Source organism: Drosophila gunungcola, chromosome 3R (assembly GCF_025200985.1).
Source record: "Drosophila gunungcola strain Sukarami chromosome 3R, Dgunungcola_SK_2, whole genome shotgun sequence".
In the NCBI taxonomy this organism is placed as follows: domain Eukaryota; kingdom Metazoa; phylum Arthropoda; class Insecta; order Diptera; family Drosophilidae; genus Drosophila; species Drosophila gunungcola.
Window position 1 is genome coordinate 25,386,377 of NC_069139.1, and position 16,554 is coordinate 25,402,930.

At 39.4% G+C, this 16,554-nt stretch overlaps 3 protein-coding genes across 4 annotated transcripts in view; 2 read left to right on the forward strand and 1 right to left on the reverse strand.

Annotated features, from left to right (window-relative positions):
- LOC128251866 (mothers against decapentaplegic homolog 6) overlaps positions 1 to 12,875 on the forward strand; it is an 18,055-nt gene extending 5,180 nt beyond the window's left edge. For both annotated transcript variants that reach the window (XM_052979105.1, XM_052979106.1), the window contains 5 exons: positions 6,405 to 6,458; positions 6,521 to 6,646; positions 10,482 to 10,700; positions 10,758 to 10,908; positions 11,206 to 12,875. In XM_052979105.1, the coding sequence (XP_052835065.1) occupies positions 6,405 to 6,458; positions 6,521 to 6,646; positions 10,482 to 10,700; positions 10,758 to 10,908; positions 11,206 to 11,371 (716 nt within the window). In that variant the 3' untranslated portion in view covers positions 11,372 to 12,875. The remainder of the gene's footprint in view (positions 1 to 6,404; positions 6,459 to 6,520; positions 6,647 to 10,481; positions 10,701 to 10,757; positions 10,909 to 11,205) is intronic.
- A 62-nt stretch (positions 12,876 to 12,937) lies between these two features.
- On the reverse strand, positions 12,938 to 15,149 carry LOC128251865 (guanine nucleotide-binding protein-like 3 homolog). Its single transcript, XM_052979104.1, has 5 exons — positions 15,024 to 15,149; positions 14,078 to 14,963; positions 13,737 to 13,987; positions 13,261 to 13,671; positions 12,938 to 13,200 (listed from the first exon to the last, which is right to left on the reverse strand). The coding sequence occupies exons 1-5, from the start codon at positions 15,043 to 15,045 to the stop codon at positions 13,025 to 13,027; spliced, it is 1,746 nt and encodes a 581-aa protein (XP_052835064.1). The 5' UTR covers positions 15,046 to 15,149; the 3' UTR covers positions 12,938 to 13,024.
- A 1-nt stretch (position 15,150) lies between these two features.
- Positions 15,151 to 16,475, forward strand: LOC128251882 (30S ribosomal protein S11). Its single transcript, XM_052979125.1, has 5 exons — positions 15,151 to 15,433; positions 15,493 to 15,623; positions 15,691 to 15,791; positions 16,155 to 16,220; positions 16,285 to 16,475. Exons 1-5 carry the CDS (start codon positions 15,237 to 15,239, stop codon positions 16,390 to 16,392), a joined length of 603 nt encoding a protein of 200 aa, XP_052835085.1. The 5' UTR covers positions 15,151 to 15,236; the 3' UTR covers positions 16,393 to 16,475.
- The last annotated feature ends 79 nt before the right edge of the window (positions 16,476 to 16,554 follow it).

Here is a 16,554-nt window from a genome sequence, read left to right on the forward strand (position 1 = left end):
TAGCTTTTTAAATAAACTTCATATACAAAAGTTTAAATAAAAAAAAACATATTTAATCTTTTTTACCATCTCCATTTTGAAATGGGCATTTCACCGGCATTTGAATGCCGGTTTTGCTTATCCATGACACTTATTGATTTAAAAATTTTAAAATTTGTATAGTTCTGGGGGCTTACGGTATTGATATTCACTAAACATCCCATTTAATCTTTTAAAAACGGGAAAAAAATGTAAAAAGCTAGACAGATGGTCGTCATTGTGAGCCAATTTAAATAAATAAAATTATCGGTAGATTTCTCGGAAAACTTCAATTTTAATAGTTCTGTAATCGAAAATGGAGAGTTGCGTGTTTATTTACTGGACTTAGATCGAAGGAAATCATTTGCAATTGGTTTCCCCCGCAATAAATTCGTACCTTATCCAAATCTTTATGACAGGGGAAAAGGTAATGACAATCTAAGCGCCAGCTGTGCCAATACTTGTGCCCACCACTGTAGGTGCAAACACTCAGACGCACACAATCGCACTTGGTGAGTGGTGTACATGTAGTTGGTGGCGCCAGGGCACACAGACAGGCACTCACACTAGTACACTAGCGCTGCGGCATGCGAAATCCATACGAAAATGCCGCCGCTCGCCAATTTTATTTTTTTCGCAAGTGAGCATGGGTTGCACTCTGCATTGGTGTGGGTATTTGTACTTATGAGTGAGTGTTTTAGGTGTTGGAGACTCTCCAGTGGAGAGCAGAAGCACAGCCAAAAGAGCCAGAGACAAGGTGCAACCGGTCTGTACCTGTGTTAGGCATTAAACTGCTCCCGCAGAAGACTAAATTTCAAGTTCCTGCACAGAAAAAAAGAAACAGGTTGATATTAAATCGAAATGAGCAGAATTCGGGCAAAAATTTTCAAAATTTGTTATCGATTTGAAATGTGATGAAGATGGATTATACATTTCAGCACGTACCAAAAAACCATGTTCAAATTCCAAATTAAATATGAATATACATATGTAAAATTGTAATACATGTTACATTTTTGATAACACCCATGTACAGCTGGGGTCATGAAAATAGTAGTTTTATTTGCCCATGGAAATGGCAATCAAAACTAGTTTTTAACTATAAACTAAATGGGACACATAAAAATCCACATATATCATAGGTATAATATTTTAAAATATTTTACAAAAATATTGATATACAAAAATTTAGTTAAGTTTAGTTTTTTAATGTTAAAAATAGGTCAAATATTACAAATATTTTTTATTCCAACACAAAGGCCAGATGAACTATGAGATTTGTTTATTTTCTTAAATATGTTAAAAATTATTTACTACATAATTGTGAAAAGTAAATTTAAATTTAATTTGAAAATCTAAAACATTATTACAAGATTTTTAAATCTAATTTTGTTCATTGTTAACTAAACGCAAGCATCAATTATAAAAAGTTGTAATTTTCCTTGAAAATCTAAAACCGTATTCAAAGTTTTTTTAACCTAGTTTAGTTTAGGTTTCCTATGCCATAACGGTATGTTTTTAGGCACATTACCGCAATTGTATATACATATATCGAATGGAAGTTCTTGATCATCATATCAATTAGATATTTCTTTCTGTGTATGCTCACTGTGCGCCGCCGCCTTGACTTTTGCCCAGACACAGACACCGCAACAACACACACCCACCGATTCCACCGCTCTCCGGCTCATTTATTCCGCTTTATCATGGCCCGCACACACAAACAATAACACATACACACGTGGGGAAGCAGAGAGAGCGGCGGAGAATGTGCGTGAAAGCGCCACGCAAACGGTCGGCCCAACATGACGGCGACTAAATTCTTTTCAAAATAATTTGCGTAAATTTAGAAACTGGCGCCAGGAAATAATCAGGCGTCGTCGCCAACGCAAACGCAAAAGCTAAAGCTAAAGCAAAGTCAGGCGGCGGAGTCCGTTACCCATTGCCCAAACCCATTACCCGTACTTGTCCGAGTACTCGAAACATTCGAAATACAGACCAGCTCGCTTAACTCGAACGATAGCGCCACAGAAGCTTGTGGAGTTTTTAAAAATAAAAGATTCAAAAAAATACTCACAGAAAAATAAGACTTCATTACTAGTATTTGGTATTCAATAATAAACTTTTTACTACGAAAATATTTTTTTAATGTTTAGTTCTACTACATCTCTAAATAAGAATTGCTGTTTGGTTTGCCTCTGAGGCATTAACCACAATACTAGAACAAATTTATATTTAACAAAGCTAGCTGCCAATTTTTTTTACAGTCTTTTAATATTTTAAGTGTCTTTTTTATTACCTTAACTTTATCATAGGGGTTCATTAAAATGATAACCTCTTGGGTCTTCCTTTCATAAGAGTGGGTTTAAAACGTTACTATTCCGTTTAAAAATCTCACTTTAAATCAAAGAACTCAGAAAATTCAAGTTAAGGTTTAAACTCGAGTACTATATAAACGCAATGCCTACTTCTTGGCCAACCGAAATTAGAATCAATAATCAGATATTGTAGTAATGTAAAAGTTTAAGATTTGAAATTGTATTAAAAAAAACACTTTATAAAAGTTTAAAGCTCAGACCAAGTAGATGGGTTTTGAGTGGCTAAAGATTCGTCTTATACGGTTTTGACTGTAGCTGGGGCCGCGGCATATCCGTCGCCACCAGCTAGTTGGCGCATCGTTTAGATATCCCATTCGCACTGTGTACATTCGGGCAAACATCGGAGCTTGTGCATTTATGTACATATGTACATTTAATGTACATACATGTGCGCTTTCCGATTTGTTTGATTTTATTTTTAGCTCGCGCATGCACACACTTTTCTGTCGTATAAAAATACGTAGATAAACCATTTGCATATGTCGAATGCAGATGCAATTTCATCGTAGAACTAACTCTTCATCACGGTTGATGATGAGTGCGATTTATTTATAACCCATTTCCCCGGCCAACAGTTCTACTGGGCACAATGAACGTTATCTAGAACATGCGTATCACTCGGCCGAGCTTACAACTGTATGGGCACATGGATCGCCGTTCTGGTGTTAATCTAATCGGACTATTATATCAGCACTAAACTGCATGCATGTAAAACATCATCTGTGGGCGTATGGGTGTGAGTTGTTTTCATCAATAGAAGTACTTTTTTTCGGGCAGATTGTCTAACCTCAAATTGTAACAAAATCCTACTTCAGCCGCCATGTGCGGACAGGAAATCAGAGGGTTTCCACTAAAATCTAAAACAGTTTTACTTTAAATTCTGAAAAATACTACATAGTTTAAGAGTGCTAGAAAACCCAGACACTCAATTCCCCTAACTTGTTCTTCCTGAACAACATTTAAAATGTTAACCTTATGAGTAAATAAATACACTGTTAAAGGGTTTATTTAAAACACACACAAATGTATTAAATATATTGGTGACTGGAAATCCTTATCTTCAAAATTATATTTAATTTTGCTTATAGGAATCAAGTTCTGGTGATACCAGAAAATGACATTAATAAATGAAATAAAGTGTACTTAAATTTTTAATAAATTACTCATCAAAAGAAAACTATCTTAATCAAAGGTTTTTGTGCGCTAAAAAAAGGGAAATAAACCTTTAATTAGAGATTATAAGATTGCGCACAAATTAATTAGGAAATTGCATACATTTACTTGGCGATGTTTAACTTAATAGCAACCAAGATTAAGATCACATTTTTTGCCAGCGATTTCCGAGGACCCCTTAACCGATAATCACTGTAGATGTGATGGAGAAAAGGCATGTCTATACCGACATTCCTGTGCACAAAACACAATCTTTTGGGAAACATGAAGACTCTGTTCGTGCCGGTCCGCAGATACAGATACAGATACAGCCTCCCTGGCTGGTCGCTTACCTGTGCCACTTACCTGTGCAACAGGCAACTGGCAAAAGGCTCAGTCAGCAGCAGCAGCAGGCTGGCTCTGTTCTGACCGCTTTCTGCTTTCTGGATGCCTTCTGCTGGCTGTGTCATCGTCTGGCCGGCGGATGGACGTCCCGACAGTGACTGGTTTTTTAATGATGGCGCCGAACACATTAAACAAGTCGATAATGTTATTCCATCCGCATCGGCCGGGGAACACAATTCCAGGAATTGTAACGACGAGTGGTCCGCACACTGGTGCTAGTCTTTGGACATCGCTGCCCCAACGTCCCTTCGTCGCAGCGAGCACCCATAAAAAGGATCATTTTGCGTGCCTCAGCCCCATCCATCCGATCCCATTCAGAGGTGCGGTTCTTGCCCGACCGCCGTTGGCCATAAAGCTTTGCTTTCGGCCTCTACGGTTGAGGGTTTTGCTGTGTTCCTTGTGGAACGGCTGCAGCTACATATTTATAAAGGCATATTTGTGCTGGGCCGAAATTGTTTGGGCCTATTAATGGAACTGAGGGGAACTTGACTAATTACGTTGTATGCTTGAAACAACAAAGTTGATTTTTTACTCTTTCTTAAGCCATTATGTCAGGTGTGTTTATGTTCTGCTTCCATAAACAATCACCAAAGTAATTATCAATTTCAGGATACAAATATTGATTATTAATGGTCTGAGAAAAACATTTGAATATCTGTTAATTTACACTTATAATAAATTTTAAATCAAAGACAGAATCTGGAGCTTGGCCTAAATGGCAAAAATGAAACCATAAACAATGGGTGGAATTGCCATGCTTAATTTACAATTACTGGAATCTGACTCAATAGACTCGTACTCTTTTGCTAGAACCCAGCACCGTGAATACTCAGTTGCCTATTTCGCCGACTGGTCATACGATCCATCCATCGGTTTGTTGACGGCGTGCTGGAATGGTTGGCCTCCCCTTTGGTTTCAGTTTCGGTTTCGCTGCGGCGATCGTGTTTTTTTTGTAAGAATTGTTAGATTTTCGTCGTTGGCGTCGATGACGCGGCCGCTCGTAATCAGGTTTAACTGGTACATTGGGGCTTGGGGCCGGGTATCTGAGTATGTTTGAGTCGAGTCAAGTCGCCGGGCGCCGTTGACGAGGCAGATCAAGCGATTTAAGCGCCGTCACAATACCAAGAGCATTACTACTGATTGTGTATCCCTGTTTCTTGCCTGATGCACTTTGCTGGATACTTTTGGGCCCATATAATCACTTCGGTTATTGCTATTGCTTTGTTTTCAATGTTTTGTATTAGTTTGAATTTAACTGATACGCTACTAGCATGCAAAGCCTTAAGATATAGTTTTTTCATAAGCCTTCCCATTTTAATCTTTGACATCTTTTTGATGGCACATAAATGTAAGTAATCTAACTATGGTAGAACACAGTACAATAATCTCTTGGGTAATCCTTAGAATCCGCGAAAACTTATGTATAAAAACAGACATAACTATTTTTTTATATTTCAAATTTATAGCCCTCTTGTCTGACAGCTTTTAGCTTAAAGTATTACTTTAATGCAATCTATTATATATTAATGCGACGTTTAATAAATTATTGAGTTTATTGAATTGAATGAGAAATATCTTTGGATCTGGCAGGTAATTCATTGAGGCTTTTGTTTGCCCGAATCTCCGCCACCAAATGCGACCTGTTCCGTTTGCTTTTTTCGGAGTGAAATGAGAGAATGAAAACGGAGTAGAATGTAAGCGAGATTAAACACAGCGCCAGCGGAGATCGCCGCACATCAAACGATTTGTGCGCCAATAAAATGTCCCCCAGTTCTGCTGCCTGATATGCAAAGATTATTTATTTTTATATCGCCGCGCTGATGTTTGGCTTGCTTACGCTTACGCCTGGGTTTGATTCGCCTGCCTTTTCTTTTCTTCTTGTTGTGGCCTTTGTTTTTGTTTGGCTTTGTTGCTCTCTCTGTTTTTGTTTCGCTTTGATTTGCTGCTCAAATATTCGAGCACTAGTATGTATTAGTTTTGCGAACCATGATCTCATCCTACATGCGCCCCGACTAGAAGACGCGCATTTATAACTCGAACTTTTGATTAACTCGAAATTATTTGTAATCATCCAAGTCCCTGTGCTTACCGGGCCTTTAATTGCACAAATTGTGTTACCCCACTTGATTTATTTACTGCTGATAAAATTGTGTTTTATATAACGGAAATGGCCTTGAAGATTATACATTTTGAAAATTTATATCAGAACTCTTTTAAACTGAGATTAAGTATATCCAAAAAACTATAAAAAGCTAAAAAGTATTAGTTTGTTAACTTCTTTATTCTGATATGAAATAATATATAAATTACTATTTAAGTGGCAATAAAGGATATGGAATATTATTAACTTTTTAGGTCAAAAAATGTGAAAACCTATTAATGCAATTATCCCATCAATTATGTATCTTCAAGATGTCTAAAGCAAAACCATACATTATTGTACCATTTCAGAAGCACAACCGCCGCCATACCAACGCTCAAAAATGCTGAGACTGAGAGATGCAGGTAACCGGCTCTACCATATAGAGTTTCGATCCGGTGATACTCATCCTTCCCCATTTTTGCAGATTCCGAAGAAGACTCGCAGAACGATGCAAAGTCGGCAGTGCTGAGCACGTGGAGTGCGCAGAGCAGCAGCATTTCGAGCATCTTAAAGCCGCCTCTCTTCGAGTCTTTCACCACTGATGGAAAAGGTGAGTTTTACGCCCAATACCCCTCTCAATTTAAGCTCCCCCGCTTATCAGGAAATTAGGAGAATGCACATAAAGAAAAAATGTATATGATATGCCATGATTTTACATATAATTTTTTAACAAAAACCAAGTCTAAAGAGGTAACAAATTTAAAAGGCGTTATTTCAAATCATTAGTGCTTTTTGTAAGGCTATAAAAATAATGAATGTGAGTGCTGTGTTTGCTATTTACATTTAAAATACTTATTTTTTATATAAAACGAAGATAAGAAAATCTGTCTAATGTTAACAAATGCCAAATAATATAACAAAAATGATACGATGTCAATATAAAATATGTTAATTCATTATAATTTTGTAGTGAGGGGATTGTTTTCCAGTGTGGGAGAACTGTTGCCATTATTTTGCAATGCAAGTGTGTTGGACCCTAAGATTTAGTGAGTGTGTGTGAGCGGGCGCTCTCTCTCGCGTACCATTTGTTGTTGTATCGTGGCGCCAGCTTGCCGCGTCAGGTCGTCACTTTCTATATTGATATTAACTTTTAAGCGAAAACAGCAAAAACGAAATGAAAATAAATAATGAGCGAAAAACAAACACGGTCGGCGGTATACTGAGCGAATGAGAGTGCGGAGAGCGAGGAGTGAGGTGAGTTGGCGCTCTCGATGGCGCCACAATCTTAGCGCTAACTTACAAGAGTGTTTCGAAGCGGGTCGAAAGGGGTACGGCTACGGGTCCTACGGGCGCTATGATATCATTCACGGCATTACCATTACCCGGCGATTGGGACGGCACCATGAAACTGGCCAGAACTCACACACACCATCGTGTATTTGGCTTTTTATGGCATTGTACTGGCGACAAAACGACGGAAAACTATTACATTTAAATGGACCGTTAAGTTGCGGCTTTACGACGATTGGGTGACAGGCCAGTTAAAAATAGATTGAAATTCCAAATTGATTGATTCCCATCAGAGTTTCGACAAATGCCCATAGTTTGCATATTCTTGGAACTTGGAATGTGATAATAAGGCTAGCAATATTCCTTTCAGATAATTTCTTGTAATTTGTCAGTGATAAGAATTATTATTGCGTTTGTTTTTAAAATGCAACATTTACTGCAAACCTATTATTAATTTGTTTATTTCTAGTTGTCTTTGTTTTCAAAATCAAGGTTCAGGCCCATCGTACAGCTATACCTTTTTTCCAATTGCCTTAGCTTTCGATTCGAACTACCTAATTGTCTTAATGCAACTTTGTCGCCGCTTGCACTCCACCATGGAGCAATCACAAGACGAACATCCGCGTTTCCCGAAGGCACCACATGTGTGCCACCAACAAACTTACAGGCCAATGCTTTGACCCACACATGCACACAGATTGAAGATTAAATATTCTAAATTTAAAGATGATGTAGCAGCCCGTGGATTCGGGCATCTAACACAAATGTATGTACATTTATGTACCTACTTACATAAATATTAGCAAGGAGAATCAACAGCCACGAAGCGGCGCTACGAATTTATTTATTTAGATATTCATTGTAAAATGTAACACAGAAAAAAGTGCAGTAGATAGATCTCTTCAGCAGAAATTTCCAGGAATGGCAAACGTTTCTCACAGTCATTTGCCACCACACCACAAAGGCAACCGATTTTCCGAAATGGTATATGGGAAAAGAAAATTATAATGTATTACAAAGAATCGTTCGCAATACAAAGCTCTTGTATAAACTAATTTTTGTGATATTTTAACAAAAAATGAACAACTAACTAAAAATCCTAAATCTCGAAAATATCTAAGTGTTTATTTTATAATAAATACAGCCAAAGACAACTATCCCAAAGAATTATAATTTATATTGCCAATCACCGAATATGACGTTTTTTTTAAGTTAAATACCAGAAACACAAAAAATATACACAAAAAATGCAAGTACTCGAAGGAAACCGAATAAATTCCCAAGTAAATATTCAATTTCGACATGTTTGGGGTTGCGCAAATGGGCCAATTTGATTCCCCAATTTTCCAAATCACCTTTCGCTCGGATCAACTTCACTACCCCACAATCTTGGCAAGTTCTCGCCCAGTTGAGCGCGACGCCAGCCTGGTGGGGTAAACAATTTTTCGTGGCCATGGCGAGACGCGACGGAATCGCCGGCGTCGACCTAATTAGGTAAACATCGGACAGGCGCCACTTGCAGCGTCCAACGCCCCCGCTGCCCCCGCTTTCGGCACATTCTTTGCCATGCAAAATTTTAAAAGCCGTCTACGGATTTATTGCGATATATTTTTACTTGGCGCCACTGCCGCTCGCCTGGGCTTGGCCTTTGCGCCTTTCGGCCTTTTCGTTCCGATTTATTCTCGGCGAGCGCGTGCTGGCCATTGTTGGCCGTTTTTCCTGCGATTTTCCCTGAGCTAAGCGATTGTATTTTGTGTGTGCCGCCAAAGCGCGCACATTTCTCGAATTGGCTCTCGCCGTTTTGGCCAACTGCAGCAATCGACTATCGACCCGCTGGCATTGTTGCAATTGGCAATTTGGCCGCCATGGCGTATGCGCGATGTTTGCACTGTGTTGTCTTAGAATGCTGTTTATGCCATTGTTGATCGATAAATTCCCAAGACGAGGGTGTGTTTATGCTGACAATGGTGTCATCTGAAATGGGTATTAACGGATACATTTGATTTGGATAAAATATGAATTCGGTGGCGTATACGTAATGTTGATATTGTTGGATTTTACGACTTTAAAATTTAAATTCAGCACATTTTGTTTACTAATTCAGAAATGTTTCGAGATATTCATTGGTATTTCCATGCCTTTATACCTATATTCTTTTAATTAAATATACATTTTTAAATTTATGAATGGTTTAATGTGGCCATAAATATTAAATAATTTGTACTCAAAAGCCCACACACTCGGATACTCTCGTTAGCAAGGATTTCACATAAAGAGTTGCACTTGTTTCTCACTTTGTTATTGGCCCGACACGCGTTCGGAAACGGAATATACAAATGAACCCATAAACAGACTGTGGGTTTGCTTACCATATATACAGCCACTGAGGCCGATATATGCGCGAATGAATACCTCACACATACGCGACACCGGTCTGTTTACGTAATGCCCTGGCGCCAAAATTATTACCATTTAAATGTCTGAGCACACAAGTGAGTGAAAACTTAATGTGTATGCGCTTGTTTGCTTGTTTGAATGTGCGACTCGCTGAATTCGCCGACGTCTCTTCGTTCTTTCTTCATTTTCAAACGATAAAGCGAGAGCTTACACCCCCGATCTTGCCCCAGCTTGAATGTTATGGCAATTTCAAATCACTTTTTATTGGGCGACGAAAGAGTTATTACCGCCTTAGCTCACAATTTGTATGCGGGCTACAAGATTGCGATTTGAATAATAGTTATTGATGGGAATAACTTTATCGCAGGCATATTTAAAAATTTAAATAGTCCCCTTTCCGGCTAATAAGTTAGCATGTTAAATTGACATCGTAATCTTTAAGCATTTAATTAAGGCGCCCTGTAAGGTGTGAAAAATCTGCTTTGAATATACACAATTTATTAGGTGTTATAAGTATGTAGTTATTCTTATTTCCACCAAAATAACTTCCAAAATATATATTAAAGCTTTGGAATACTTTGTAAAATTCTGCGTGTAATGGATATTTTTGTGAATTCATTGTTATTACGACTATTTTGCATGGATGAGGCTTAGACTGTCCAAATTATAATTTAATATATGTAATATATTTCTATATATCTAATCATTTCTATTTGTAATCAATGTTAATATATTTCCTTTTTTCTTGTGTACTTCAGATCACAACATCAATGGCAAGGCCTGGTGCCAAATCGCCTACTGGGAGATGGCCGACCGAGTCGGGGAGTTCTTCCACGCCAGAACGAAAGCAGTCAATATCTACACGGATGGGATCGTTGGCAGTGAAGGGGACAGCATGTGCCTACGTGACCTTACTCCCGCAGGCAAGCAGGTCTACTCGGAGCTGGTGCAAACTACGCGACAGAAGGTCGGATTGGGTAAGAGGATCGGCCTTTTATCTTGGAAGCAGATTTTAACCGGAGTACGAATTGCAGGGGTGACATTGAGCCTAGAAGGCGGCGATGTTTGGATATACAACCGCGGAAACACACCTGTGTTTGTGGATTCACCCACCCTGGCCGAAAATCTGGACCGTGTGTGCAAAGTGATGCCCGGCATCTGCCTAAAGGCCTTTGAAACAAACAGGTTAGAACACTCTTTCAATTCGATTGCAGACTATTGCTTAAATACTGTGCCTGGACAAATGAGTGCATTTACAATACAAGCTTTTTTTATTTTTAAATGCAAAAAGAACTTACAGAAAAGAAAGTCGTTTGGCTCTTAATTATTTTATTGACTTTCGAAATTATCCAAATTTGATTATCCTTTTCTATATTGTGCTTTGTGTGTAAAAAAACTTAAATTAAACATTTTGCATATGCAATAAATTAAAAGTGAATTTTACAATTTATATTAAAAATTTTTTTTTATTTATTTAAACAGGGCTCAACTGCTAAGCATGAAACAGCAAGGACATCACCACATGGGACCCGTCGACTACTTCAGCATAAAGATCAGCTTCGTGAAGGGGTGGGGGCCCGCCTACAAAAGACAGGACATCATGGGCTGTCCCTGTTGGCTGGAGGTGCACTTTAGCCATCTGCGGTGACAGTACGTGCTGCTGGCGCTTTCGGCAGGACCTCATCCGGCATCCCAGCTCCACGTCGAGCATTTGGGTTACCAGATGAGCAGCTGCCGGCGGGAAGGAAATCGGCAATCGCCGCAACTGCTGCGGAAGGCGCAAAAGCTGCTGACCAGGCTGTGCAGACACGTGTGCGCCCTGACGAATCCTGCGTCGAGGACGAGATGGAGGTGCCTGGCGGGCAGGAGAGCGAGCCGCCAGTTAACCAATAAACAACCAATAATTTGGAACAACAAAGGACTGCAAAAGAAATCATTTTAAATGTTAATATACATAATTACGAAACAAGTTTCAATTACTGCTAGTAGACACATCGAAATTAATTTTAATGCATCCGAGTCGCATTAAGTGAGAGAAGTCGAGGATTCAGACGAGTTGAATTGAAATACATAGTAATTGATTGTTAAACATACATAGAAAAAATTAATATCCTGTGATTCACTCTATATATACACATGTAGTATGTACCGACGCGTGGGGCTAGAGCTCCATTGCCAGTAGCTATATATGATATGTATAAATATTTAACTTATATATACATACATACTAAACAGAAGGCACATCAGGGCTAACAGTTTCGAGAATGGCAGATAGTCTAGTTATGATACAACATTTAGACGCCCCTACCTTTTCTATTCGACGTTTTTAAAAGAACCTAAACCCATAATTTATACCCCACCCAAATGAAACCAAACATCACTGAAATACAAATCTGTTCAGTAAAATCTGCATAGATCCTAGGTTAAATGAAAACACAATTAACAAAATTCTATACGGATTTAGACTCTAGCGCATAGCGATCGAATTGGCATTAAGAAGGCATACGTCATTTTCGAACATTATTTGTCTTATGTTGATATTTTGACTGTTTTCGTTGTCATGAAATTCTTTCATTGTCTAAATTAAAACCAGCTCATATAAATTGTATAAAAATATATCGCACTATGTTACTTACAGCATAGGATACTTCCGAAATCTGAAATCATCAATCGTCCATTCATATTTTACAAGCCCGAACTTCAGTTGCATTTCCACCTGATGGAAATGCCAATTCGAGAGTTCGGAATAGTAGTAGAAAGCCGTGCGCTAGAGCTTTAGCCTTTGTACCAAACATCCTAGAATCCCAGCCTTGTATGTATTTCGTTCTAAGTATAAATGCGATCCACGTAAAACTATTGTTACCATTTTTCTCACTGTTAAAGGAAGACCGTGTTCAGTAAATTCATAAAGAAAATAGGTACGTGATTATTGTATGTATATTTTAATTCCAAAAAAGTAGTAACAAACTTTATGAGCAAAGATACCGGGCTGATTTAAAAAGTTCTCCCCATGTAAGACGACAACGTAAAGAGCCTGGTTGAGAGGCATGTGTACATACAATAGCTTCAATATGATCAAATATTTAATCAGTGCAGTTATACTGTTAAGTTTAAAAACTTGTAATAAAATTTCAATATATTTACAAAAACAATTGAAATACTGAATACGTTTTCACTTGAAATGGTTTAAATCATCCAAAATAAAAAAGTGGCATTTACATTTTTTTCCGGAGACATTACACTTCTCTATATATAGTGTATCATCAACAGATTTATTTAATGATTAAAACTAAGGCAGAAATTATTCAATCACATAATCCTTATCAAAATCGTATTTTTCTGCCTTTGAAGATGACGAACCTAAGCTAAAGTTATCCAGAACGTCTGTAATTTTGGAGATTTTCTTCTCATTACGGACATTTTGTTTCTTCTTTTGCTTCTGCAGTTGTTTGATGCCTTTGTTCAGGGATTGGTTTTCTGGAAATGAAATAAAGCGCGAATTTAATAACTTCTCGGTGAAAAATAAGTTTTGCATACCATCCAAAAGCAGACTGGGATCTACCTTCTCCTTATCTTCATCCAGTTTTCTTTTGCGACCCTTTACTGGCTTTTCCTTCTCGTTTATAATCACATTCGCAGCCGCTTTGGTAGCAGTATCCTCTTCCTCTCGGGGCTGTCTGATCTCCAGTGGTCCCGTAGACGTTATCTCCATAATGTCATCAGTTTTTACAGCGCAATGCTCTAGGATCTCTGTTTCCATGGACTCGAAATTTTCCACATCGAACTCGCGGGCCTCGGAGTGTACTATTGAGGCACTTATGTGCACACTCTGGGCTTCCTGTACTTCCGGAGGCTGTGTGCAGTATTTGATTTTGCCTGTGTTCCAATCGTTAAGCACGCTTCTCGCGGCGGCCACAACATCGGGAACTCCCTTTTTCAGAAATTTTCCTATTGGAGTGGTTAAAATAAACTTATAGTTCTCCGTTATTTCTGCTAGCGTTAGGTGTTCTTACCCATTCTGGCTGCCTTTTTGGCGAAGAATTCCTCGAATGTGTCGTAGCTCGAAATGTCATACATGGTGCAGAAGTAATCCTTACTTGCGCGCTTCAAAACGCTCTCGGCAATAGTGAAGGGATCTTTTACATCGCCCACACGCTGTGCATTTTTTAGAACCGCATGTGAGTTCTCAGCTCCACTGGTGAACACGATTCCGGGGCAATCAATCAGTTTTATTTTCGAATCCAACTCCACTTCCTGCATTGACCTGAAGTAAATATTGTAAATTATCGAGTTTACTTAAGTAAAACATCGAAAATATACAACTTAAGGCACGTGAAAGATGTATTCAACTTACTTGGTCACTCCTGGCGTGCTACCCACCATGCAGGACCTGCCGCGGGTCAATGAGTTGATGATGGAGCTTTTGCCCACATTGGGGATGCCCACGACGCCCACACGAATCGAGGTCTTGATGCCCTTGTTTCGGCAGTAGTTGCCCAACATGGACATGAGCAATTCGGCGCCAATGCAGACGGAGCCCTGCATGGCCTTCTCCGTCTTCATCTCGCGCAGCTTGCGACGTCCCAGTCGGTTGGCCTGATCCTGTGTGGAGGCCTTGAAGGCGGTGACGGGACCGCTGCGGCGAAAGTATTTGATCCAGTTGTTTAGGTTTTCACGTGGCACCAGATCGGCCTTGTTGAGCACCAGGACCAGGCGCTTGTTTCCCGGAGCACCACGCACGGCGCGCTCCACCTCGTTGCAGCGCGTTCCCAAGGGATCACGTGCATCCACCACCTCCAGTACAACGTCGGCGTTTTCTATGACTTTGCGGAACTCTTTGAAGTATTGCTTCAACGACTGCTCCTTGGTGACGGCATTCTTATACTTCTTTTCGTCCGCATACTGGCCATCATTTTCGTGCATTATTCCGTGCACGGTGCTCCGCATGTCCGCATCTTCGGCCAGTGTCTCCAGCGACTTGAACTTGCTCTGCTCGCGCTCCACCTTGAATGCTTCGCGGCGGGCCAGCCGCTCGGCCTCCTGGCGTTGCTTTGCCTCCTCCACCTCCTTGAGGATGTCCTCCTTGAAGGGACATATGTTCGGGATCTGGATGAGCTTCTGTTTCTTGCTTCCCTTTTTGGGATTCTTCTTGGCAGCGCGACGTTCCTTTTTGTTGTGGTCACGCACCTTCTTTTCGATTTTGTGCTTCAGGCGGCCGGTCAACCTCTTTGATTTCTTAGCTAGGGGATGCCATGAATAAGCATATTTGTTTTAAGTAAATGGGAGTAATAAATACTTACTCTTCAACCTTTTCAGAGCCATTTTAGAAGAGGGAAATGGGAATCAAAACTAACTTTAAGCAAGAACACGTGAAAATACTCTTCTTCTTGCTCTCTGTCAATCACAACGAAGCGAATCACTTGTTGTGGCGTATTAGCCAACACTGCCGGAGTTGCCAGACTGGCGGTGTGATGTAATTTGGTTTTTGTACACCGTCCGCGAATTAAATTAAAATGTCACTTAAAACTGCTTTATTAAGTGCTCTCAGGAGTTTCTCCCGGCCAGCTGTGACTCTCCAGACTTCAAGGATACACACAGGGGTGTGCTGGCGGAAGGCGGAGGATCGAAAGGAAATGCTGGCATCGCTGCCGGCCAAAGACGAAGGAACAGTGGGCGAAAAGACCGTGGACATAGACACACTTATCAACCGGTGGGCTTTATTTCATATTTCTGTATAGAAGCGTTTAATAATTAATGTTTTCCCCACAGCAAGGCCAAGTTCTTTCCCGACGCCAGCACCGCCACCCAATTATTCAATGGTACGCCCTTCAACGAGCTCCCCATCTGCAACATTCGCGTGTCGCCAAACAACACAATTATTTCCGTCACGGATCACAAAGGTTGGACACCTGAAAGTTTCCTTATGGATCCTGGATATTAAGTAATACTATCACCTGCTATTTTCAGGCGTCCTCCGGCTGATACGATCCTGTGGAATTGAGGGATTTAAAAATACTCGCAAGGGAACAAATATTGCTGCTCAGGCTACTGCTGTGACCATTAGTGGAGTAAGTCAAAACCATGAAGGAGCCCATGTTTTAACAAAATAGGGATAGTAAACATAGAAAACTTTGCGTACCGTGATCGACAAAACTTTAAAGACTTATTGGAAAAACACTAATTTCTAAAAATTAAGGAGTTGCAAATTCGGAAGTCGACTTTCTGTTAAACAATAATATTAGATTGCATATTTTGTTTGGTTTGATTACAGCTAATAGCGTCAATATCACTGATTGAATAGGAGGCTTAAGAATTGTTAACCATTCTTAATTGAACAAATTAGAGATTGAATGATTGATTTAAAATTAAACCAGTATTTATAATGTTAACAACAAAAAATCCGTGACCCACCTAACGAAATTCAATTTCAGAAAGCTATTGAACTGGGTTGGAAGACAGTGCGAGTAAAGGTTCGTGGTCTTGGCCCTGGAAGAATGGTATGTTTACAAATTAATACTCTTCCTTTTAATAAACTTAATTAAAATTTTAATCTGTTTTCAGTCGGCTATCAAAGGACTGCAAATGGGTGGACTAAACATTGTTTCCATAACCGACAACACACATGTTTCATTTAATCCCCCAAGACCCCGAAAGCAGAGAAGTCTTTAAACTTCAACTTGTTAACCACCTTTGTTTATGAACAAAGTACAATAATAGTCGTTAAATAAAAAATAATACAAAATTTCTTTGAATTATAATAAACGATTTTGTCACGGTGTCTGATTTTGTCTGACTTTTCAGTCACAAGACTTAATCGTAAATTGCTTTTTT

Coding starts and splice junctions, on each gene's coding strand:
- LOC128251882 (XM_052979125.1), top strand. CDS start 15,237: ATGTCACTTAAAACTGCTTTATTAAGTGCTCTCAGGAGTTTCTCCCGG. Junction 15,624..15,690: donor TTCCGTCACGGATCACAAAG/GTTGGACACCTG, acceptor TGCTATTTTCAG/GCGTCCTCCGGCTGATACGA. Junction 16,221..16,284: donor GTCTTGGCCCTGGAAGAATG/GTATGTTTACAA, acceptor ATCTGTTTTCAG/TCGGCTATCAAAGGACTGCA.
- LOC128251865 (XM_052979104.1), bottom strand. CDS start 15,045: ATGGCTCTGAAAAGGTTGAAGA. Junction 13,988..14,077: donor AGCACGCCAGGAGTGACCAA/GTAAGTTGAATA, acceptor TATTTACTTCAG/GTCAATGCAGGAAGTGGAGT. Junction 13,672..13,736: donor CAAAAAGGCAGCCAGAATGG/GTAAGAACACCT, acceptor CCACTCCAATAG/GAAAATTTCTGAAAAAGGGA.